We start from the raw sequence: 21,349 nt of genomic DNA on the forward strand, positions 1-21,349 counted from the left end.
CCTGCTCTCTCCCAGGGCCCCCTGGTGTGGGGCTGATCTTTGGTGTCTCCCAACGGAGAGGTGCCCCGGCAGTGGAGCCCACGGGGACAAACACACAGTGCCCCAATACGGCTGGGAACAGGCCACGCGGAGACCCAGACTGGGACTGTGCCCTGGACCAGAATTAGACCCGGATCAGGACCAGACCCAGACCAGGGTCAGACTGGGATCAGTGCCCAGCCCTGGACTGGGACCAGACCCAGACTGGGACTGAGTCCTAGACCAGACCAGACCCAGATCGGGACCGGGCGGGGACCCAGACTAGCCCCAGGTCAGGGCCGAGCCCCGTATCTAGCCCAGACCCACCGGGCCCGAGTCCCGGCCCCGCCGCCGCCGCCGCCGGGCCCCGGTCTCTGGGCCGGGCCGGGCCGGGCCGGGCGGGGCGGGGCTGAACCGCCGCCGCTTCCGGGGCCGAGGCGTCTTCCGCCCCTTTGCCCGCGCAGGGGCGGGGTTTCTGTTGCGCTTTCCAGCCCGGCTTTTCTGATTGGCTGTGTGCCAGCGCCGCGGGTGAGGTCACGGCGCACCTGAACGCTTCACGGAAGCGGCGTGCGGCGGCGGGCCGATCTCGGCGGCGGCGGGCCCCGCCCGGCCTGCTCCGGCCCCGCTCCCCCGGCCCAGCTCAGCTCGGCCCCGCTCCCCGGGCCCGGCCCGTCATGCAGGCGGTGGAGCGGGACGGGGCGGCTGGCGGCCTCGAAGGGGTGGCGGGGGGCGGTGAGGCCCCGCCAGAGCCGTCGCCGCCCAAGGCCGCCGCCGCTTTCGACCTGCTGGAGCTGGTGCGGAGCTACCGGCGGCTGGAACTCTACCTGGAGCCGCTGCGGGATGCCGCCGAGGGCGTCCGCTCCCTCCTCCGGTAGGTGCGGGTTGGGCCAGGACCGAGTCCGTCCCCGGTGCCTCACGTCCCTCACCCTCCTTCATCTCCGCAGGTGGCAGCGGCCCGTGTGCTCCCTGCTCGTCTGCCTCAGCCTCAACTTCCTCCTGCTCACCCTCGGCCAAGGTGCGTGGAGCAGGGGGGACAGGGCTGGTCCTCTCCCTGGACCCCGCGGGCTGACGCTGTCCTGCCTCTTCCAGCCGCCTGGTACTCGGTGCTCGCCCTGTTGGTCGTGGTACCGGCCCTGCTGGGCTACCTGCAGGAGACGTGCCGAGCCCGGCCCTCGGAGCCGGAGCTGGTGCGCAGGAGGTACCACAGCATCCGCCGGGAGGACCTGCGCAGGGTGCAGCTTTCGCAGCAGGAGGCCGTCGCCCAGGTCAAGAGCTTGTGAGTCTCTGGAGCCCTCCCGGCTGCAGGGCTCCTAGGGTTCTGCAGCCAGGAAGGCTTCTCCGTGGCTGTGGAGGCCTGGGTTCGTGCCAGCCAGGCCACCATAAAGCGTGTGGGTGTTGGGGAGCCAGAGTGGGCGTTTGTGGGTGTCTTTTTGTGACTGTGGGGTCTCATTCACAGCCTGATCCAGCTGGAGGGGTTCCTGAGCGGGATGTGCTGCAGCTGTGAGGCAGTGTACCGTGTACTGTACTGGGAGAACCCCACTGTCTCTTCTCAGTGAGTAGTACCGGGGTCAGGCATCCTGTGGTGGCCTCAGCAGGGAGAGGGGCCCGGCCAGACCTGTGGAGCTGTGTTTAGTACTTGGAGAGAGCAGGGGGAGGACCAGATGAAGGAAGGGGGCTTGTGCTGTGGTGTGAGTTGCTCTGTCTTGACTGCAGTGTCCTGCTGCTCCTTCCCAGGTTTTATGGAGCGCTGCTGGGCTCTGTCTGTGTCCTGTACCTGCTGCCTCTCTGCTGGGTCCTGGCCATCCTCAACAGCACCCTCTTCCTGGGCAACACCCATTTCTACCAAGGTAAGAGACCTCCCTGGAAGTGGCCTGTGTGGGATGGGTTGGGGAAAGGCCCTCTGGAGCCAGGGATCCTGCCCTGGACCTCATCTAGCACCCTCACGTGAGCCCAATGTCCTGTGCCAGACTCTGCCATGGGACGTGAATGCCCTTGAGGGCAACAATGTCCTAAGGATGGCACTCAGCAGCCCGGGTTGGGTGATGGGGTCCTGGGGCTCAGCTGCGGGAGGTGAGTCTCTCCTGATGTGTGTCCTGGCCTGGATGCTGTTTGCTGCTCTCCTCTGCCCAGTGTCAAACCAGGGCCTGGCAGTGCAGCCTGTGTGTGAGCTTTGCCACCTCTCTCGGTCCCTGACCCTGCTCTGCAGGACTTGAAATACTCTTGGTGCCTGTGGCAATGTATGATACAGGCTTGAAAACTGTGCTGTGCTGTCAGAGGGGAGGAGGAGAGCTGGAGGTGCTCCCTGTTCTGTGGCACGTTCTGGAGGAGAGCTGGATGAGATCTATGTGGCTGAGCTGTGACTAAGGCCCCTTCCCTATCCTGAGCTGGGGCAGGTGATGGGAGGTTCCTTGCTGCCCTAACTTTGATGTGTGAGCAGAGGAGGCCTCAGGATACCTGATGGGTGAAGGCTATATGTGGCAATGTCCCATCTTGAGCCCTGGAGGTCAGCTCTTGCAGTCGGCTTTTGTGTGGCAGGGCTGGGAGAAGGGAAGTGCCACCCCGCTCCAGCCATGTTCCCCTCTTACCAGTCGTGATGGAGCTCAAGGCCTCGTTCGAGCAGTGTGTGGGCACCAAACCCCTTGAGAGCACTCCAGAGCCTGCCGAACCCCTGCCAGCTGCTGCCCCCCTGGATCGGACCCCCACACCCACCAGCACAGAGGTGAGATAGGGGCAGGGCTGGCAGTTGTGGGCTAGGAGCTGCAGTGTCAGCCATTTGGTCTGACTGTGCCTGTGTCCCTCTACCCCACAAACTCCTTCCAGCTCCCAGCTTTGCTGGAAGCCTGTGAGCTCCTCTTGAGTTACTGGGGCGCTGCCCTGCTGCGCTGGGGGCTTGGCTCAGTACTTTTGCTGCATGTAAGGGTGCAGTCTGGGGAGGAAGGGCCTCACCTCACTTTCTGGGACTCCTGTCTTCTCATGGAGGTGCTGGTGGCCTGATCCTTCATCCTGAAACCTGTTGCAGAGGTGTGGGCCCACCTTTGGACAGGGGAGGGGGGTACAGCAGGACTAGCTCTGTGACTCTCTTGCAGGACCTTACCCCTGGCAGCGTGGAGGAGGCGGAGGAGGCAGAGCCTGATGAAGAGTTCAAAGATGCTATTGAGGTTTGAGGCTGGTGGGGATGGGCTCTGTCTTCAGGGCAGTTGTCTGCAGCGGGGAGGGCCTTGGTGGGCAAGCTGGGTGCTCAGGGAGGGTGGCTATGAGGCTGGGCACCTCTGACTCCATCTATACTGCCTCTCCTCTCTGTCCCATGCTGCGGGAGAAGGAGAACCAGCTGCTGGTCATGGTAAGTAGTGCCATGCCAAGGTGTGCAAGAGGGGCATCTCCTTCCAGCTGGAGCTGGCAGCCTTTGCCTGGCTTGCTGGTGGCTTGTGGTGATGCCAAGTGGAGCATCCTGCTTGCTGGGTGCCTGTCTCTGGGGTGGGCTGCCCTGCAGCTCCCCAGTGTGCCCCCAGCCCCTCCTCCATGCTCAGCTTGCTCTGCTCTCTGCAGGAGGATGACGAGAGCTCTCAGTGCTCAGCAGATTTTGACCTCAGCCTCCCGGACAACGGTTTTATGAGCAAAAACGAGGTGATCCGCAGCAAGGTGTCCCGTCTGACGGAGCGCCTGCGCAAGCGCTACCCCAGCAACAACTTCGGTAAGGCTGGGAGCAGGTGCTCTTTGGGGGAGCTCAGCAGGGCGGGGGCTGTGGTGACCACCACACTAGGAGTGGACAGAGTGGTATGGCACCTGCAAGGGCTGTGCTGACATCTCCAATGACCTCCTCCCTCCAATGGGAGGATGTTCCCAGCCCTCCTGGGAAGGGCAAGGATGAGAAAGTGCAGCAATGTTGTCTCCGAGCCTTCACAACAGCCGTGGGCTTTCCTGTACTTCTCACAGTCCCAGGCAGTGGAGCCCTGCTTGACCTCTGCTCTCTTTCTTCCAGGGAACTGCATGGGCTGTGCAGCCACCTTCTCTGTGCTCAAGAAGAGGGTGAGTCTTCAGCTTCTGCCCCACCTTGCTGCCTGCACCTGGGGCAGAGGTGTTGCGTGTGTCTGGCTTGCCCTGGCTTTCCCTGGCAGCTCAAGTGGCTGGCCTCGGTCACAGCCTGGCAGCAGATGACCTCAGCTAAGTGCTGGGTGTTGTCACTTGCCTAATGATGCCAGGCATCCTTTGTGCTGTGAAGCCTTGGTCTGTTTGCTCCTTTGGAAGCTGCCTCAGGCCAAACCAGCATATGCTGGTGTAGAAAGCACCTGCTCTGTGCCCTGGTTTGCCCATTTGCTGTGGCCTTAGAGCTTTCTGGTGAAGCAGAGTGTGGGTCTGCTTGTGGGAACTAGAGGAGCAAAGGCCACCCCTGTTGTCTTATCTGGTGCTTGGTGTACAGTCCCCTGGGCAGTTCTGGGAAGGATGTATCTCTTGTCCTCTCCAGCCTCACATTGCTGTCATCCTGGTGCCTCCCCTTCTCCAGACTCGTGGCCCCCACCCCTAACTCCTGGGTTAGTCTGATACGTGTCTGGGACTCTCTGGAGCTTGAGTCCCTCGAAGGTTACAGCATAGGAAGTAATATAGTGTCCTTAAAACTCCTGGGGCCTGTGCTCCTGGTGTTTTCTCAGCCTGGGCACAGGCTGCCTGTGATGTTAGGGCATAGTTGAATGCAGTTCCAGTGTTAGGCCTGGGTGCTTTGTCCAGGTGGTGTTGGCAGATGATCCCTCTGGTGTTGTTGTCTGGGCTCAGGGCTTGCACCTGCTCTCCTTCAGAAGGGAATTCTGTTAGCAGTGCTCTGGCACTGGAGTTTGCTGGGGAGGGCTGGGAGTGGGCCCAGAGTAGTGTCTCACCTCCATCTCTCTCCACAGCGGAGCTGCAGCAACTGTGGGAACAGCTTCTGCTCCAGGTGTTGTTCCTTCAAAGTCCCCAAGGCTGTGATGGGAGCCACAGGTGAGTGGAAAGGTGGAGGAGGGCAGAGCTCCAGGTGTGCTGCCTGCTGAAGGAATTTGCCCCAGCCTTGGTGGGGAGGATAGACAGGACCTGCCCAGCACAGCCTGGCTTGGCACAGAGCAGTGATGCGTTTGCAGCTCTCGGAGCAGCTCCCTAGCTGGGGCCCCTAGCTCGTGGTGGGGAAGGGGAGCATCTCTGACACCTGCTTTCCTTTCCAGCCCCAGAGGCTCAGAGGGAGACGGTGTTTGTGTGTGCTCTGTGCAACCAGGTGCTCATCAAGTGACTGAAACAGGCCCAGCCAGCTCCTGGGTTCTGCCCTGCCTGACACCCAGGACAGCGGGTGCTCTTGCAGCTGGGAGCCTGGGCTGCTTCGTTCCCAGCGTGGCATCGCCCTGCCAGAGGATGCTTGTGCTCACTGCTTCTCCTGACACTGCCGGGCTGGGGGAAGACCAGCCCCCCTTGCCACGCAACATCTGCCACACAAGTTGGGTCCCCGCGGCAGAGCATTGCCCGTGGCTGTGCCCCCATCCCTGCAGCGGCTCCAAGCCCTGGGTGCTCCCTGGCACTCACTGTGCCCTGCCGTGTACTTGCCCAGGCTCTCTGGACTGTCTGAGTGCTGGAGAAGCCATCCTTCCCACTTATGGCCCTACCTTCACCTGCTGGGTGGGGCAGAACAACCTCAGGGCTCTGTCACTACCTTTCCTAGCATGGTGCTAGGTGACTGTATTTTTTGGGATCAAGTCAGAGCTCTACCAACGTCCCTAGGAGATATGGTCTTTGGTCCTGGCTCAGCTGAGACCCTGCTAGTCGCTCCTGTGCTCCTCGGCCTCACTGCCTGCAGGTTTAGTCCCCGTTCTCCCCCATATTTGACTGTAGTGCAGAGGGGACAAAAGGGAAAGCTTGGGCTGGGCTGTGTGGCCGAGTTTCCAGCTGTAGCCTGAGACAAGACATGAGTTGGTGCTGCTCTGTGCGCTTAGTGACTGCTGCTTTGTACTACAGATTAATATATAAGTATATAGAGAATGACCAATAAATCTCTTGTCCTCAGCTGGCTCTTGTCTTGCCCCTGTGAAAGCTGTCCCAGTCCCAGGTCACCCTGGCACCTCTGTGGCCTTGGTCCTGCAGGTGGTCACGGAGAAATGGTGTGTGTCTGCCACCAGCTCTCCTTGCTTACTGGGATTTCCATCTTCTGTCGTGCTGTGGCCTTGTTTGCCCCTTGCTCAGAGCTGTGAGCAGCTGCCCCTTCTTGGCCGTGCCAGGGCTGGATTCTGCTGGGCTGGAGCCAGGGAGCAGCTCAGCTCTGGCAGGAGCTGCTGGGCTTCCTCTCTGCCTCCTGGGGCTGCTCCTTCTCCTGCCCTACCCAGGCGGTGGTCCTGGCAGCTGCCTGCCCGCACAAGGGTGACCTTTCCCTTCATGAACAGCAAAGCTCCCAGCTATCCCAGGAATGTGACCCAGGCTGCTGTGCAGCTGGGAACGGCCAAGGTCTGGGTCCCCGCCAGCCAGCTGCAGCTCCCCCAGGCTGGGGGGTCTGGTGCTCTTGGGCTGGCATTGCCCGGTGCCCACATCTCGCTGCTGATTGTGCACCCCACCAGAGTGAGAGCTTGCATGGAGCAGCCCTGCGGGCAGCCTGAGCCCTCCTCTCAGCCGTGGGCTTATAAACCCCTTTCTCAAGCTGTGCCCTATGGAAATTTGGGGAAAAGCCGGACTCGTCAGTGATGACGAGGGTGTCTGAGTTGTGCTGGGTGTACTCCAAGGCCAGGGTGTGTGTGGGGGCTGGTGTGCGGAGGGCATGGCAGTTACTGGGGGCAGTGGAGCAGCTGTAACATTGGGGAGGGGGCTGTGTAGCACCCCAAAAGCTATGGGGTCATGTTTGTGGGTGGGGGTATATCTGCAATGGGGTGAGTACCTGTCTGCGAGGGGCTGGGGTTGTTGAGCTGTAGAGCTCAGGCGGCTGATGGTGGGAGGCAGAGAAGAGTTATTTGTCTTTCTAGAGAAAACACTTGGAGTGATGAGTGCCGTGGCCGTGTGTGTCTAAACCCTCCCTGGAAAGATGCTAATGACACAAAATACAGAGGGCTACAGATAAACTTGGGCAGCTGGAGGTGGGGTTTTATTTGCGCACTTTTAAGTTTTGCAGTAAAATGACGTAATTGACGATGTTTATTCCTATGGCAGCATGCTCAGCAGCCTCACTCTGAACATACCTTCTAACAATATTTGAGTTTTTTCCTTTTTTTTTTTTTCCTAAATTGGCCAGGGTGGAGGGTGAGGGCAGTAACTGCCTGCCCCCGGTGTAAGGCTGTGGCGAGGGCTGGCTGCCCCACGTCCCTGGCCAGCTGTGGAGCACGGGCACGTCCCCCCCAGCTGGAGCAGGATGTGGGTGTACTTTGGGGCGCTGGGGGTGGCCAGGGGGCTGAGGCCCTGGGGATTGGGGATCACCCTGGCACGGGGCAGGTGCCTTCTCAGTTGGGAGGAGGGGGCGTGCAGACGTCCCGCAGCCTCAATTCCCCTCTTGTCTCGGGAGGCTGCTCTGCGGCGGGGCCAGCTCCGGTGAGAAGCCGCAGGGTCGGGCGGCCAGGCGCTGGGTAAATACTAAATATCCTGGCGGCCGCCTTCGTGCCTCCCTCACCTGGTGGGACGGGTGGGTGCAAGAACGTGCTGGGTAAATAGACCTGGAGTGGGACTGGAGCAGGTGAGATGCCCCCCCCTTGCCTACTGGAACTGGGGGGCTGCTGGGGCAGAGGCAGCCCCTACTCTGGGGGCACTGGGGGAGGTGAGCTGAGCGGCAGCACTCTGCCATCAGAGGGGCCAGGCTGAGGGCTGCCCTGGTCCCAGTGCTGCTGGGGGTATCCGGACTCGTGCAGGTGGGTGGCCCTGCGGAACCTTTTGGGAGGAGGCTGGAGGTTGTGGAGTGGGAGGTCTGGCAGCTGAGCAGGGGTGGCTGGGAGCTGCAGACAGGGCTTTTGGGTGGTGCAGATGTGGGGTGCCCAGGGATGGACACTGCCTTGTCCAGGATCTGCCCCCTGCTATGCTCAGTATCAGGCTCCTCACATGTGTCTCCAACTCTCAGCCCGTGGATCTGTCCCCCAGGCATGACAGAGGGAGAAACCTCTCTGGCAAACACCCTCAGACCCAGCTGTGAGGGCTCCAGCAGCAGTGATGCCCCCATCCTCCTCATCTTGCCACCCTCCCTGAAGTGGTGGCGATGCCTGGGGTTCCAGTGATGCTTGTGACCACTGGGAACCTCATCCCTTGGCTTGGCTGGGCTGCCCAGCCTTGGGCTCTGGGAACAGCACCCGGAACAGGGCTAGATCTGGAGCCCAGTGTGACCCCGCTTCCCCAGCCTGCCCCACTCAATGGGTAGGACCAGGAGCCCCCTCCCATCCTTCCTGGGATCCCTGAGGGAGCCCCATGGGGCAGTTGCCCATGAACCACACGGAGCCAGACACAGGGTTCTCCAAGACAGAATAATTTACTGTGGTGTGGATGGGCAAGGTGTGTGTGTGAGGGATGCAGCAGGGCGGGTCTGGGGGGCTTGGAGGTGGGCCCCCCACTCCCCACTGAGCCATGTGGAATGGGAAGGGTGGGGGAGCCCAGGCAGGAGCTGTGCTGCTCTGGGCACTTGGTCTTGAGGGGGCCAGTGGGGCAGGAGGGACCTGCCTTGGCTGGGGTGGGTCCCTTCAAAGGTGGGGTAATCCAGGGCTGGGGGGTGACCTCAAATGAGGGCATGGGATGCTTTGGTGGGCTGGAGTATGGATTTGGGGAGGCTCAGCGTCTGGGCTATGTCATCAGGGAGCTGGGCAGGGGACACAGGGGTGCAGGGTAGGGGTCTCAGGTGTGGCCAAGGGGTCCCAGAAGGGCCAAGCAGGGATCCTAAGTGCAAGCAAGGGTCCCTGGGGTGCTGGCAAGGGGGCTTGGGAGCAGCCGAGGGTCCCTGGCGCAGACCAGGGCTCACAAGCATGCAGAGCAAGGGTCCTGGGTGCAGCCTAAGCTCTTGGGTGTGGGCAGGGGTCCCGGGAGCAGAACAAGGGTCCTAGGCGTGCAGAGCAGGGCTCTCAGAGGGAGCAGGGGTCCTGGCTGTGGACCAAGGCTCCCATTAATGCAGCTGGGAATCCTGAGCATGCAGAGCAGGGTCCTGGGACACAGCTAAGGGTCTGAGGGGAGCAGAGCCAGTGTCCTGGGATTCAACCAGAGGTGCAGCTGGGGGTGCCAGGGGTGCAGCATTGGGCCAGTGCAGGAATGCTGGGACAGGGCAGGGTGGACAGAGCCCTAGTGCTGCCCGGCCCCGTAGAGCAGGGGGTGATAGAGGGGGCAGGGGTAGGAGAACATGAACTTGACAGCGAACTTCATCTCCTTGTTGTGCTTCTGCCAGGGGTAGATGGCAAGGAGGAGCAGGCGGCCGCCCACCTTGCGGCCCATCACCAGGAAGCTGCCGCTGAGGCTGTCAAGCTGGGGGCAGGGGCAGGTGCCCGCGTTCCTCATGTGCAGCACCATCTTTTTGGTGTCCTTGCGCTTGAGCGGGCCCAGCTTCAGCACTTTCTTCTTCTGGGCAGCCACCAGCCGCCGCTCCCCATTCTCCTCCGTCATCTCCTTGATGCGCATCTTCACCACTGTGTGAGGCAGCCATGGGGCACGGTTGGCAGGGGGGACTGCTGTGGGGCACTGCTGTGGGGCACTGCTGGGAGGGTCTGGGACAGGTGACTGTGCAAGACAGGGTGTAGCCTGTCCCTGGGGTGGGACCTAGAAGAGTAGTCTCTGGGAAAGTTACTGTGTGGGGAGGGGAAGGGGCTTTTGGGGGGGTTCAGCAGAGGCCCCCAGTGACCCTCCCAAATGTCCCATTCTGCCTGTTCTCCCCACCAATGTGTGGTGCACCCATCCCATGCACATGGTGCACAAAGGAGTGGCTCAGGGGGTCTCCCATGGGGCTGTCCCTGTACAACCATGCCCTCCGGCCAACCCCTACCTCACTTCTCAGAGCTGGGGAAAGCAGACCCTTGTTCAGGGGGCGTGGGAAGCAGACCCCAGCACTCACCGAAGTCACTGGAGCACATCTGCTCCATCATGCCATCCGCCTTGTGCTCCATCTCGCACTGGGTGCAGATCTTGGACACTATGGTGAGAGACCAGCCACAGTCACAGCTCCCTGTTCATGATGCCTGTCACCCGTGACAGCTCTGCAGAGACGTGCCGGCAGACCCCCGGCAGCTCCTCTCCTCCTCAGAGCTGTGCAGGGGTGATGCAGGGGTGGCACAGAGTGCCTTGCTGGCCAGCGTCCCAGCACTCCCCAGGAGGGGATGGAGTATGGGGACACCCTCTGTCCAGATGCTGACACTTTGGGACACAGCAGCAGAAGCAAGGGTGGCCCCAGCCTGAAGGGGTCACAGCCCTGATCCTGACCCTGGGCTGCATTTGGGTGATGTCCCCTCCCCTGCCTGAGGGGACAGCCACCCTTTGACAGCACCGTGGGGCCGAGACCCGCAGTGCAGGATGCAAGATGCTCTTTGCTGCTGGGATGGGACCCAGTGGGCGGAGAGGGGTCCCCCAGTGGTTCCCACCTCATGCCATGTTCACCCCCAGCACTGCTCCCTTGGCCGCTCTGCTCTCCCCTGCTCTGGGGCAGCTCTGTGCAGGCAGCTGGGTGCCTGGCCCCCCCTGGGCAGCAAGAGGTGTCCAGCCAAAGCAGCTGATGCTGCTGGTACTGTGCCTGCTTGTGCCCTGCTGCAGCCAGAAGGTCCTTGGCTGGTGCCGGCACCCCGGGCTCTGCTTTGGGGGGTGCAGGGGTCTGAAGGGGGACCCTGCATGCGAGTCCCTGGCTGCGTGTGGACACGCTGATGGCAGGTGCCCTGCATGCGTCCCCATCCCATCACGGTGCCCTTCCTGCTTACCTGGTGGCGGGGTAGCCTTGCTGTTCCCAAACTGGACGGCGATGCAGAGCTCATGGTCGGAGGGGAACTTGCCACAGTGCAGCATCTCGGGCCAGGGGAAGCCGTAGGACTCCATGACGGGGGCACAGGAGTCACGCACCACCTCGCAGAGGGAGCGGCAGGGGTAGACGGGCCGGTCGAGGCAGACGGGAGCGAAGAGGGAGCAGAGAAAGAGCTGGGTGTCGGTGTGGCACTGCTTGGCGAGCAGGGGCACCCAGCTGCCCGCCTGCTGCTTGGCCTCGGCCATGGTCTCATGCTCCAGCAGGTTGGGCAGCCGCATGCGCTTGTAGCCCACGTCGCGACAGAGCTGCATGTCGGGCGGGATGTCGAGGCACTGCGGCTCCCGCCCGTAAAAGCGCCCGTGGGGCTGGTTCTCGGGCTGCCAGCCGTAGTAGTCGTAGTGCTGCCCGCCGCCCGGGGACCCCGCCAGCGCCAGCGCCAGGGCCAGCAGCACCGTGCTCCGGGCCACCGGGGGGCCGCCCGCCCGCGGCATCGCCGCCGCCCGCCTGCCGCCGCCGGCCGAGCGGGACGGGAGCGCGGCTGGGAGCGCTGCCTGCTCCCTTGGCGCCTCCCACGCTCGCCGCCCTTTCTAAGGAACCCCCGGGGAGGCCTCGCCGGCAGCCAATCTGCTCCGGCTGCCGGGCCCCCCCGGGCCCCCGGCCCCACGCCAGCCTGCCCCGCCGGCCACCCCTCCCGCCTCGGGCAGCCGGGTGGGTGCCCGGCGCTGCGTGCCCCTCGCCCTCCCGGGGAACCCCGGCGCGCAGCACCCTCAGCCCAGCCCGGCTCTGTGGGCGCCTGGGGTGGTGCCCCCTGGAAGGGCCGGCTCGCCTGCCCCGTGGGGTGTGTTGTGGGTGCAAGGTGCCCCCGTTATCCACCAGCCCCTCTGCTCCCGTCCTGCCTGGCATCCCAGAGGCATGCCCTGGCATGGGACACGGGGCCCTGGTTCATACCCTATGCCCGCCCCACCCATGGTCTCCTATGCCCCATGGGGTATGGGTTTGGGGGTGCTTGGGATGCAGGGGATGGAGGAGCAGGACACCCCAGAGGCTAATGCTGCAGCGCTGGGGGCAGCTGGTGTACCCATGTGCCAGGCGCCATGTGTGGCATCAATGCCATGGGCATGGGGGTCCTTATTCCTTGTGGGTGGCCCTGCCAGTATGCACCTCGGGCAGCCCACGGTCTGCTGGGCACAGGTGTGGCTGGGGTTACACCTCCCAGCAAAGGGCACGCACCCAGGCTCTGACGGTGTCCGGTGCCTGGGCAGAGCTGGAGCCCGAGTGGGGTGAGAGTACTGCTGGGGCCACATTCTCCCATCCCCTTGGAGATGGGCTAGGCTGGGAGGTGCAAGGCTTAAGACCCCATTAGAAACCCATTTGTCTGCAGGGGTTATCTGGGGCACCCCCTCCCCTTTCCACAATCGATGCCCTTGCCTGGCCAACGGGCTCTGGGCCACCTCTGGCCCCTGCCCGCCGGATAAGGCAGCTCTGTTAATGGGCGACAGAGCAAACAGCCCGGTGCAGGCAGTGATAGCAGCTGCCCTTTGCCCTTGGTTGGGGGCAGGGACTGTCCCCCCAGCCCTGGTGGGATCTATGTGCGTTTGGGGCCATGCTGGGAACCTCACTCACACAACCTACACTTGCCTGCCTGCCCTGCCAATGCCCTATGTCCTGGGCTTAGCACCCATCACCCAGTGATGCTTAGTGCTGGCCCAAGGGTGGACTGATCTCATCCTGCCCCGGCCAAGCCCCAGAGATGGCATCATTAATGTGTAACTGCTGGGGAGCACGATAAGATAGAGCGTCCCTTTATCACGGCTGCCCGGTAGCAGAAGGGAGGGTGCTGGAAGCATCAGGCTGTCACAGCAGGAGTGAGATTGCCTGGAGATAAATGCTGATAGAAAATAGCTAATCCATGATGGATGGGACAGGGGAGGGTGTAATTGCCATGGGAGCTGGGCTGGGAAGGGGCTGGTGAGGCCTAGGAGCCGGAGTGGGGAGGTGAAGGCACAGGGAGCCTGAGTGTGTGGGGTGGAGCTGCCAGTGTGTGGGATGCTGAGCACACCCTGCCCAGTGGGTATGCGGCATCCCGGGGCTGTCCCCATGGCACTGGTGCTGTCCTGCTCTTGGCCACGGACTGGTTCCTGGCTCTCAGCCTGCCCTATCCCCCAGACTGGTCGAGCACCCAGCCCCCATCACCCACGGTCCCTCCCAGGAAGGTGCTGTGGGTGCTGAGCACCCAGCTGGCACCCCACCACATGAAGGTGAGGTGGCTGGTGAGGGGCTTCCTGCCAGCTGGCCTGGCCTCCCCCTCTGTCTGTCGTGATGCCTCCATTAGAGCCACTGAGTCACCTCCTGGCAACATGGCCATCTGGGGGGAGCAGGGCTGGCCCCCGGAGACGGATGTCCATCCCCTGCTCCCACCCCGCCAGGTGTCCTGGCAGACTTGTCCCCTTGTCCCTGAGCTAAGACTGTTCCTCTTAGGGGTCTGGGGGGGGGTACCTGCTTCAGCCCCATTGCTTCCTTAACGCTTTCCCACCTGGGATGTCCCAGAGGACGTAGATCTGGGCTGTACCTAGGGCAAGGGGGTGGCCTCAGGACAGCTAGAGCTGGCACCCTTCCCTGTGTCCTGTCTGCGCAGGCTGCTCCAGTGCCCAGTTCCCATCCTGAGCCCACACAGCTAGCTGGGGGACTGACACTTGCTCCTGTCACTCCAGGGAGCTGCCTGTGCCACCGTCTGTGTCACCTTCCACGGCAGCGAGACCAGAAGCGGGGCCATGGGTGCTGCACCCTCCACGGTGGGGACCTCGGGGACAGCCAGCCAGGCTGGCATGGTAAGAGGACATCCCCTGGGGGTGCCCCCTCACCACTCCAGGCCCTCCCCAGGGACCTGTGCCTGGTTGTAGCATGGAGCAGATCTGAGCCAGGGGAGCAGGAGGCTCCTGGGAAATGAGATGCTGAACAGGGTCCTGGCTGCCTCTTTCCGTCCTCCCAAGTCGTGTCCCTGCTCCCTCTCCTGCCGCAGCTTTGGGTGCTGCCAACCTTGTTTCTGTGGGCAGAGATGCATCCCCTGGGCCTGGGTGGGCTGAGTGGCCTGGGTGGGCTCCCTCCCCATCCTCTCGTCCTCCTTATCACAGCCCCACCCCAGGCTCCTGGGACTCCTGGCTCCATCAGTGCTGGGCATGGGCTGCAGCCCTCTCAGGAGGGGAAAGCATGCTGGGGCTGGCCGTGCAGGGAGGCATCCCGGGGCGTCTGGCAGCTCCCAGCAGAGTGTGGAGGGGGTCGCAAGATGCAGAGCTGGCAGCACGGTTCCATGGGGGTGGCCCTGCCTGGGAGTGGTGGAGGGAGGTTGGGGCATGGCTGGGGGCACTGTGGGACCGAGCCGGCCCGTGGGTGTGGGACCGGTGGGGTGGGCAGTGGTGGAGGAGCAGCAGTGGCCATGCACTTGCCCTGCGCCCACACATGCTCCTGCTCACCCAACAGCCCCAGGAATGCGGCTGGCACAGCTCCCAGCCCAGCTGCGAGGCCGAGGCCGCCCTGGACACCTCTCAGCCCCCTCGGCAGCTCCTGGCCCTCCCCGTCTCCCACCACCCTGCACACAGACCCCCTGTTTGCTCCTGGCAACCCTCCCTGGACCCTGAACCCCGGCTCCCCTCTGCGGGGCAGGGAGGGGGCACGTCCCGTGTGGGGATGCCTCTGGGGAAGAGCCCCTTTGCCTCACAGCATGGCACCATGCATGGGGACATGTGGACCCCCTCTGCAGTGCTGCTCGCCACCCTCACCCCGCTGGGGAGGTGGGAAAACCCACCCGTGTCTGCTCCCAGCACAGCCCCAGCTCCCAGCTGACAGTTTCGCTGAAGCTGGACCTTGGCACCTTGCTCCAAAACTGCATCCCCCTCTGCTCGCCTGTTTGCAGGAGGATGCTGTGTGTCCCCCTGTGCAGTCCTGTGGGGTGTGCTGAGGGGCTGCCCTCACCCTCTGTGGGGCTCCCAGTGCAACAGGGTCCTGGTACCACTCATTGGGTTGGATACAGCTGGATGTGGTGGTGCTGGGGATGCCACAGAGGGGTGCTCATCCTCGGGGTGCTCATCCTCAGGGTGCAACAGTCTGTAGGGCTGGTGGGCCCCCGTCTCCATGTCCTGCACGAAGGGGCAGGCTGGGGCACTTGGAACTGTTTTCCAGCGGCTGCCATTGTGGGGGACGTGCCCCCCTCCATACTGGTGCATACACCTGGTGTCTCCCAGGAAAGGTTATCAGCTAATCACCCTGCCTCGCTGTCTCTGCATGCCTCCCAAATGTCACCGTTGTCCTCACTGGGGCTGTGAGCTCATGCTCTCCCCCCGCATTAATCAAAGCACTCCCCCCTGCCCCCAGCACTATGTCAAGTAGGTGCCACGGCCTGGCCCTGCCATGGCCCCTTTGAAGCAGAGCTGGAGCCACTGAGAGCCCTGACAGTCTGGGGAGGGGTCTCGGCACGCAGCGGGTGCAGGATGGGGCCCCAGGGGTTGGTCCCAGGCTGGTTGCAGGGCTCCAGTTGTCCTCCATGGCCCTCAGCCACTGCGCTGGGACTGCAGGGAGGGTTGGGGTGCCAGGAAGGGGTGCAGCACTGTGCACACAGGGACACGCTGAGGACACCCCCTGGTCCTGGCCTGGGAGCCAAGTGCAGGGGCTGGACCAGGGGCACTGCTGGGACACGGCTGCTGCAGTGTGATAGGCACAGGCACACTGGCTGTAGGGGTCCTAAGCGTGCCCCACACCTGTCCTGTGGGGCCGGGGCAGGGGCTCTGGGCGGTCAGCCAGAGCCAGGGGCAAAGGAATGTCTGCGGGGTCTGTCTGCAGGACAGGTCAGAGCCCCCTCACTCCAGGTTCAGGGGAGGACCCAGGCAGGGGAGTAAAGGTAGCTCTGGCAGCAGCCGTGTATGCAGTGCCCACCCCCACTGCCAGGCAGCCTAAAAATAGCCCCTCGGGGCTCAGCAGATGGAGCAGAAGGGCCAGAGCCCTGTTGCTGCAGGCACCCTGCCAGCCCCCTGCACAGTGCCAGGGGCTGAGGGTGTAGCAGGGCCACAGAGCGCTTTTGGGCTGTCCCAAGCCCCTGCTGCTCCTGCTGCCTAGGATCCTGTCATCTGTGCCAGCCCCTCTGTCCACCTCCCTGCCTTTCTGGGAGCCACGGCATGGCATGGCATGGCATGGCATGGCAGCAGCCTGTCCCCTCTGCATGGAAACCAGCAGGATCTGGCTAAAACTAGAAAGCCCACGGTGGTGCATGCTGCATGAGGGGGCAGCAGGTCCCAGTGGGCTCCGGAGATGGAGGCTGTGGGCACCACAGGCAAGGCCAGGGTCTGTGGGGCAGGTCCAGGCTGCCCGTGTCTGCCTGCCACTGGACAAAGCCTCGCTCCTGGGTAGTATGGCTGGCAGAAGGAAGCTCCCCATGATGGGGTGAAGATGTCCCACTAAAGAACACTCCTTGACACGTGCCCTGGTCCTGCAGACAGTGGGTCCATGTCTTGTGAGACATCTGGAGCCCAGACCCGAGGGACCAGTACCTGGGCTGGGTTGGTGCAGCCAGAGAAGAGACATCCTTGGGGCAGCACCACAGGGTGCAGGCAGATGGGCAGAGACTGGGGCAGCAGGGACAGTTGGGCCCCCCTGGCTACTCTAGGCCCCTTGCTGTGGCGTGGGAGAGCAAATGTCATCTCCTGGCAGGCGCAGCATTGCCATGACAACTAGCAGGGGCTGCATAGTGGGCAGGCGAGCCTTGACGTAGCAGGGACATGCAGCATGTAGCAGGGACACACAGCAAAGGAGGGAGCTGGGACACAAGGCCTGGATTTGGGGGCATCTGGGGACATGCTTGGGTGTGTGTGTGCTGGGGGGTGCCTGGGGGGTGCAGGCAGATGCGGGCATCTGAGTGCATGTGTGAATGCCTGTGTCTGTGTGCAGGCAGGTGTGCATGTGCATGGGAGAGTTCACCCCTCCTCGGGTGGGTGAACCACGCCATCTGGGCAGGGTGTACCCCGCTGCTCTGGGGTGCGGGCTGGCAGGGCTGCTCTGCACGACAGCAGCAGTTTCCCCCCCAAAAGCTATGGGATCCGTAGCTTTGTGTTTGTAGGGGAGATGAGCCCTCTGACTCGGGTCCCCGCCTGCACAGGTCCCTTGGTCACAAACCCTGCCACACTACAGGGGCTGCCCGCCAGCCACCCCAGGACTCTGCCTCTATTTGCTCTGCCCGAAGCCTGAGCTGGTGCTCAGGGCAGGGAGCGGGAGTCAGACGAAGCTGCCCCTGTTTCGCCAGGGGCCCTGTGCCGCAGGCAGCCGGCTGTGCCGTGGCGGCAGCCCGAGCAGACGCGCTGGCAGGGCCCCACGCTGCCTTCAGCATGGCCCAGGTGTGGAGGGAAGGGCTGGCTGCTCTCCCGCCTGCCGAAGGCCCTGTGCCCAGCCACCGCCTCCCTGCCGCCTCGCCACGGCCCCCGCTGTGAGCACCCCCTCCTTCGCCTCTCGGGAGAGCCTCTGCTCCCCCGTTTGGCATTTCTCCGGCTCTAATTGAGCTGTCAGTGGGCAGAGATAACAGGGAATTCGTTAGCTCTCCTCTTTGATGTCTGCCCGCGCTGCCACCGCAGCGCCTGCTCCAGAGCCCAGCGCCAGCTGCATATCCTTCGCAAACAAACAGCTTCAGACGAGGCCCCTTGGCACGGCGGGCTGCCGGCCCCACGATCGGCCCCCCACAGCCCCACTGGGCCAGCCCCACGGCCCCCGGTTACCTCCAGCGGCACCCCCTCGGCAGCCAGGTCCCCCCCAAAAGACCTCCAGCCGCATCCCCCCGGCAGCCGGGCCCCGGTACCCGAACCCCCGGGACCTACAGCAGCAGCCCCCCCATCTCGCAGCCCCCCCACTGGGGCCAGCCCCGGGGCAGCCGGACCCCGGTACCACCGTCCCAAGCAACAGGGCCGCGTCCTCCAGGGGCTCCGTGCCGGTAGCGGCGGGCGCCCATCCCCGCCGCCTCGGGGCGGGCCGTGGAGGGCCGGGCGGCTGCGCACACGGGGCGGCCGGGCCCGCCTCCGCCGCTCGGCACAGCAGCACCGCGGACAGCGCCGGTTCCCCCCGCTCGGCTCGGCACGGCCCCGGTGACGGCGGCGGTTCCGCCGCACCCCACCCCCCCGGCACAGCCCAGCCCGGCCCGGGCGCACGCCGCGCCATGGCCACGGAGGTGGGTGAGCGGCGGCACGGCGGGGGCCACCCCGGCAGCGGGCACCTCCCGGGGCCGGGCTGCGGCGGAGCGCCCCCCCTGCTCTGCCCTCCCCTGCCCGCCGCCATCGGCTGGCTGGGCGCGGGGGGAAGGGGTCTGCGGGGGGTACGCTGGAATGAGAGGGCAGCGTGGGGCTGGGGTCCGCGTGGGGTGCGCGGGGGGGGGGGGGTAGTGTGGGGCTGGGAGGGGTGCATGGTCTGTGTGTACAGAAAGGCCAGTGTGTATGTGGGGTGCCTGGGGGGGGTAGTGCAGTGTGCCCTTGTTGGAGGGAGCAGCTTGGGTCTGGGGTGGGGTGCCCCGGGAGGAGGGGTGGCTGTGGGGCTGGGGGTCCGTCTCCCAGGTGCCGTGGATGGGAGTCGGGACAGGGGCAGAGGGTCTGTGGGGCACACAGCAGGCAGTGGCCCCATGTCACACAAGGGGAAGCGCAGGGAGGAGTCTGACACCCGTCCTTGGCACAACCTGGTCCCTCCACCCTTCTCTGCAGCCCCCCCACAGCTGCCCCACAGCCCAGATCGCGGAGCCTTCGTACCCCGGGGGGTGCCAGGGCTGGCGGGGCTGGGCTGAGCGCCTGCCGCTGGGGCTGCCGATCCCTTTTGTGGAGCCCCGCCGCAGCCTGCCCGCCCGCTGCGCTGCTGCTGCTGCAGACCCGCTGCCCGGCCCCCTGCTCCTGCTCCTGCTCCTGCTCCTGCTCCGCTCGCTTCCCTCCTCCCGCCTGGCAGGTGCTGGGGTGGCGGTGTGCTGGAGCGCTGCTGGGGACAGGGGGACTGTCCCCTCTCCGGGCCGTAGTCCACTGGGACACACACCCCCACGCACACAGCAGCCGGTGCAAGCGAGGCCGGGCACCAGCCCGGGGCAGGCAGCACATCCACTCGCCCACGCTGTGAGCTGGGAGGGGGCTGCCGCGGCATCCTCCCCTCGCCACCATCCTCCCTTCACCCCTGGCCTCGCACCTCCAGAGCGGAGCTGTGCTCACACCATGACACAGACCGTGCTGGGGGCTCCCTGCCCCGGGGTGTGTGAGCCTGCAGCTCGTGACACCGGGGGAATGGTGGTGCTCCCCAGGTCCCAAGCCCCCCAGCGGGGATGCCCAGCACCCCACGGCCCTGCCCCCCCCCCCCCCCCCGGCTCACCCCTCTGCCCCCCAGGTGCACAGCCTGCAGGAGCTGCGCCGCAGCGCGTCCCTGGCCACCAAGGTCTTCGTGCAGCGGGATTACAGCGACGGGACTACGTGCCAGTTCCAGACAAAGTTCCCCCCTGAGCTGGAGAGCCGGGTAGGGAGCCTGGCAGGCCGACAGGTTGGGGGGTGCCCTATGTCACAGGAGGGAGAGCGGTCTGAAGGCATGGGGTCCCCACAGGGTGTTGTATGGCCTTGGAGCAGCTGATGCTGCTGAGTGCATGTGATCACAGCTGCCTTGCCTGGTTTGCAAGGGCTGGGGTGCTCCTGGGGACCAGCAGGTTCTGGTGGAGGGCTGCAGGCTCAGCAGGTCTTGGCATGGGTGGGAGGTGGGCAAAGGCCAGAGACCTGAGTCATCAGCTGGCCAGGGAGGAGAGGGTTAAGTGCTCCCCAAGTGCCCTTGCAGATGGGGACAGGGCAGTGCAGGGCATCAGCCTCTGGCCAGATTCCTCTTCACCCCGATTTCTGCTCTAGATTGAGCGGCAGCTCTTCGAGGAAACCGTGAAAACCCTTAATGGCTTCTACGCTGAGGCGGAGAAGATTGGGGGAAGCTCATACCTGGAGGGGTGCCTGGCCTGTGCCACCGCCTACTTCATCTTCCTCTGCATGGAAACACACTATGAGAAGGTGCTGAGGTCCAGGGGAGTGCTCAGGGACAGGCATGGCCTCAGGCCTGGCAGTGGGCACAGGGATGGCACAGGGAGAAGGGTGGCTGGAGGCTGGAGCAGGCAGCAGTGCTGGCAGGCCCTGAGTGTCCCTCTGTCTGCCGGCAGGTCCTGAAGAAGATCTCCAAGTACATCCAGGAGCAGAACGAGAAGATCTATGCGCCACGGGGGCTGCTGCTCACTGACCCCCTGGAGCGTGGCATGAGGGTTGTATCCTCTGGGCAGCGGGTGCTGGGGGGATGACAAGGGCGAGGGGTGGGGGGACACCAGGAGTGGGTGCTGGGCAGTTGGGTTAGACCGTCTCACCAATGATCCTTAGCAGGGCCCAGATCGAGATCTCCATCTACGAGGACCGGTGCAGCAGCGGCAGCTCCAGCAGCGGCAGCTCCAGCAGCAGCAGCGGTGGTGGAGGAGGTGGGGCGGGGGGCCGGTGACTGGCAGGGAGTCCCTGCAGGGACTCGTACTGCCGGGATATTGGCCTCTCCGAGCTCCGCAGGCTGCACTACCAGAGCACCCGCTTCTGAGCCCAGGGTGGGTGGGAGGGAGAGGCCAGGGGCTGCTCAGAGAGGCTGCCCACCCTCCTCTGCTCTGTGCTTCTTGCAGCGGCTCTGCCCCTGCTCAGACCCACTGCTGGCAGGCGCTGGTGCTGGGGTGTCCCAGGTGCTTCCCACTGAGCCAAACGGGTGCCAAGGGGCTCCTGCAGCCCTCCGGGTGCTCGGTGCTGCTGCCCCAAGCGAAGGAGCTTGCCCTGCCCTGGGCACCCCCAGCTGGCAGTGCCCTTCGTGCCATGCATCGAGGAGCAGCGGGACCAGCAAAGCCCTAGGCAGTGCAAAGGTGGGGGACACGCTTATGCCCATGCCCATGGGCACTGTCAGCTCTTGCTCCACCCCCTCCCTGGGGCGTCCTGCTCTTCATACTCTGGGGTGGACTCAGCTGCTGTGTGCCTGATGCCCAGGGTGCCTAGTAGAGCCCCGGTGCCGCTTCATCTGTATGATGGTGCCATGCATTCGCCCCAGCTTCACCCCAAGCGCTGCCCATGTTGCTCCCTAGCCCTGGCCAGATGCCCTCACCCATCTGGCAGCAGTACCCTCGCCAGCAGCATCCTTCAGCACTGCTCACGACACGGGGCACTTGCTTCTGCTCCTTGCCTGAGCCAGTGCCATCCCCAGCCAGACCCATAAAGCTCCCCAGCCCCAAGCCTCATGCCCAGAGCAGAAAGGTAGAGTGCTGGGCAGGCTCCTGCCCTTGTGCCACATGCCCCGGGCTCATGCATGGCTCAGCACAGTGGAGGCTGAACTGTGGCATGTGTGAGCCAGGCTCCCTGCCCCAGTTCCAGTAGAGCCTGCCCACACCTGGCTCCA

General features: G+C 64.3%; 3 protein-coding genes across 5 annotated transcripts; 2 read left to right on the forward strand and 1 right to left on the reverse strand.

Annotated features, from left to right (window-relative positions):
* The first annotated feature begins 692 nt into the window (after nt 1-692).
* On the forward strand, nt 693-5,983 carry ZFYVE27 (zinc finger FYVE-type containing 27). 3 transcript variants are annotated; one of them, XM_086466355.1, is made up of 12 exons: nt 693-889; nt 963-1,033; nt 1,108-1,294; nt 1,475-1,570; nt 1,753-1,865; nt 2,607-2,737; nt 3,105-3,176; nt 3,338-3,358; nt 3,565-3,709; nt 3,998-4,044; nt 4,905-4,986; nt 5,205-5,315. In XM_086466355.1, the coding sequence occupies exons 1-12, from the start codon at nt 693-695 to the stop codon at nt 5,267-5,269; spliced, it is 1,227 nt and encodes a 408-aa protein (XP_086322481.1). In that variant the 3' UTR covers nt 5,270-5,315. The 3 variants fall into 3 exon arrangements, with proteins under 3 accessions (XP_086322481.1, XP_086322480.1, XP_086322482.1); XM_086466354.1 differs by lacking the exon at nt 3,338-3,358; XM_086466356.1 differs by lacking the exons at nt 693-889; nt 963-1,033; nt 1,108-1,294; nt 3,338-3,358 and having other exon boundaries at nt 1,481-1,570; nt 5,255-5,983.
* Nucleotides 5,984-9,255: 3,272 nt separating this feature from the next.
* On the reverse strand, nt 9,256-11,403 carry SFRP5 (secreted frizzled related protein 5). The gene is made up of 3 exons (XM_009948786.2): nt 10,872-11,403; nt 10,019-10,096; nt 9,256-9,596 (listed from the first exon to the last, which is right to left on the reverse strand). The coding sequence occupies exons 1-3, from the start codon at nt 11,401-11,403 to the stop codon at nt 9,256-9,258; spliced, it is 951 nt and encodes a 316-aa protein (XP_009947088.2).
* A 2,280-nt stretch (nt 11,404-13,683) lies between these two features.
* GOLGA7B (golgin A7 family member B) lies at nt 13,684-20,422 on the forward strand. The gene is made up of 5 exons (XM_086466860.1): nt 13,684-13,740; nt 19,295-19,420; nt 19,798-19,950; nt 20,097-20,198; nt 20,318-20,422. Exons 1-5 carry the CDS (start codon nt 13,684-13,686, stop codon nt 20,420-20,422), a joined length of 543 nt encoding a protein of 180 aa, XP_086322986.1.
* Nucleotides 20,423-21,349: the final 927 nt, after the last annotated feature.

The sequence above is a fragment of the Leptosomus discolor genome, chromosome 6 (assembly GCF_034619465.1).
Source record: "Leptosomus discolor isolate bLepDis1 chromosome 6, bLepDis1.hap2, whole genome shotgun sequence".
Taxonomy (NCBI): Eukaryota; Metazoa; Chordata; class Aves; order Leptosomiformes; family Leptosomidae; genus Leptosomus; species Leptosomus discolor.

What these genes read in the sequence shown, in the direction of transcription:
- ZFYVE27 (XM_086466355.1), top strand. Translation starts at nt 693, where the DNA reads ATGCAGGCGGTGGAGCGGGACGGGGCGGCTGGCGGCCTCGAAGGGGTG. An exon ending in AGTTCAAAGATGCTATTGAG is followed by an intron (nt 3,177 to 3,337) that starts GTTTGAGGCTGG and finishes CTGCGGGAGAAG; the next exon opens with GAGAACCAGCTGCTGGTCAT. An exon ending in TCTCTGTGCTCAAGAAGAGG is followed by an intron (nt 4,045 to 4,904) that starts GTGAGTCTTCAG and finishes CTCTCTCCACAG; the next exon opens with CGGAGCTGCAGCAACTGTGG.
- SFRP5 (XM_009948786.2), bottom strand. Translation starts at nt 11,403, where the DNA reads ATGCCGCGGGCGGGCGGCCCCCCGGTGGCCCGGAGCACGGTGCTGCTG. An exon ending in CAAGGCTACCCCGCCACCAG is followed by an intron (nt 10,097 to 10,871) that starts GTAAGCAGGAAG and finishes CTCTCACCATAG; the next exon opens with TGTCCAAGATCTGCACCCAG. An exon ending in GATGTGCTCCAGTGACTTCG is followed by an intron (nt 9,597 to 10,018) that starts GTGAGTGCTGGG and finishes TGCCTCACACAG; the next exon opens with TGGTGAAGATGCGCATCAAG.
- GOLGA7B (XM_086466860.1), top strand. Translation starts at nt 13,684, where the DNA reads ATGGGTGCTGCACCCTCCACGGTGGGGACCTCGGGGACAGCCAGCCAG. An exon ending in TGGAAACACACTATGAGAAG is followed by an intron (nt 19,951 to 20,096) that starts GTGCTGAGGTCC and finishes GTCTGCCGGCAG; the next exon opens with GTCCTGAAGAAGATCTCCAA. An exon ending in TGGAGCGTGGCATGAGGGTT is followed by an intron (nt 20,199 to 20,317) that starts GTATCCTCTGGG and finishes AGCAGGGCCCAG; the next exon opens with ATCGAGATCTCCATCTACGA.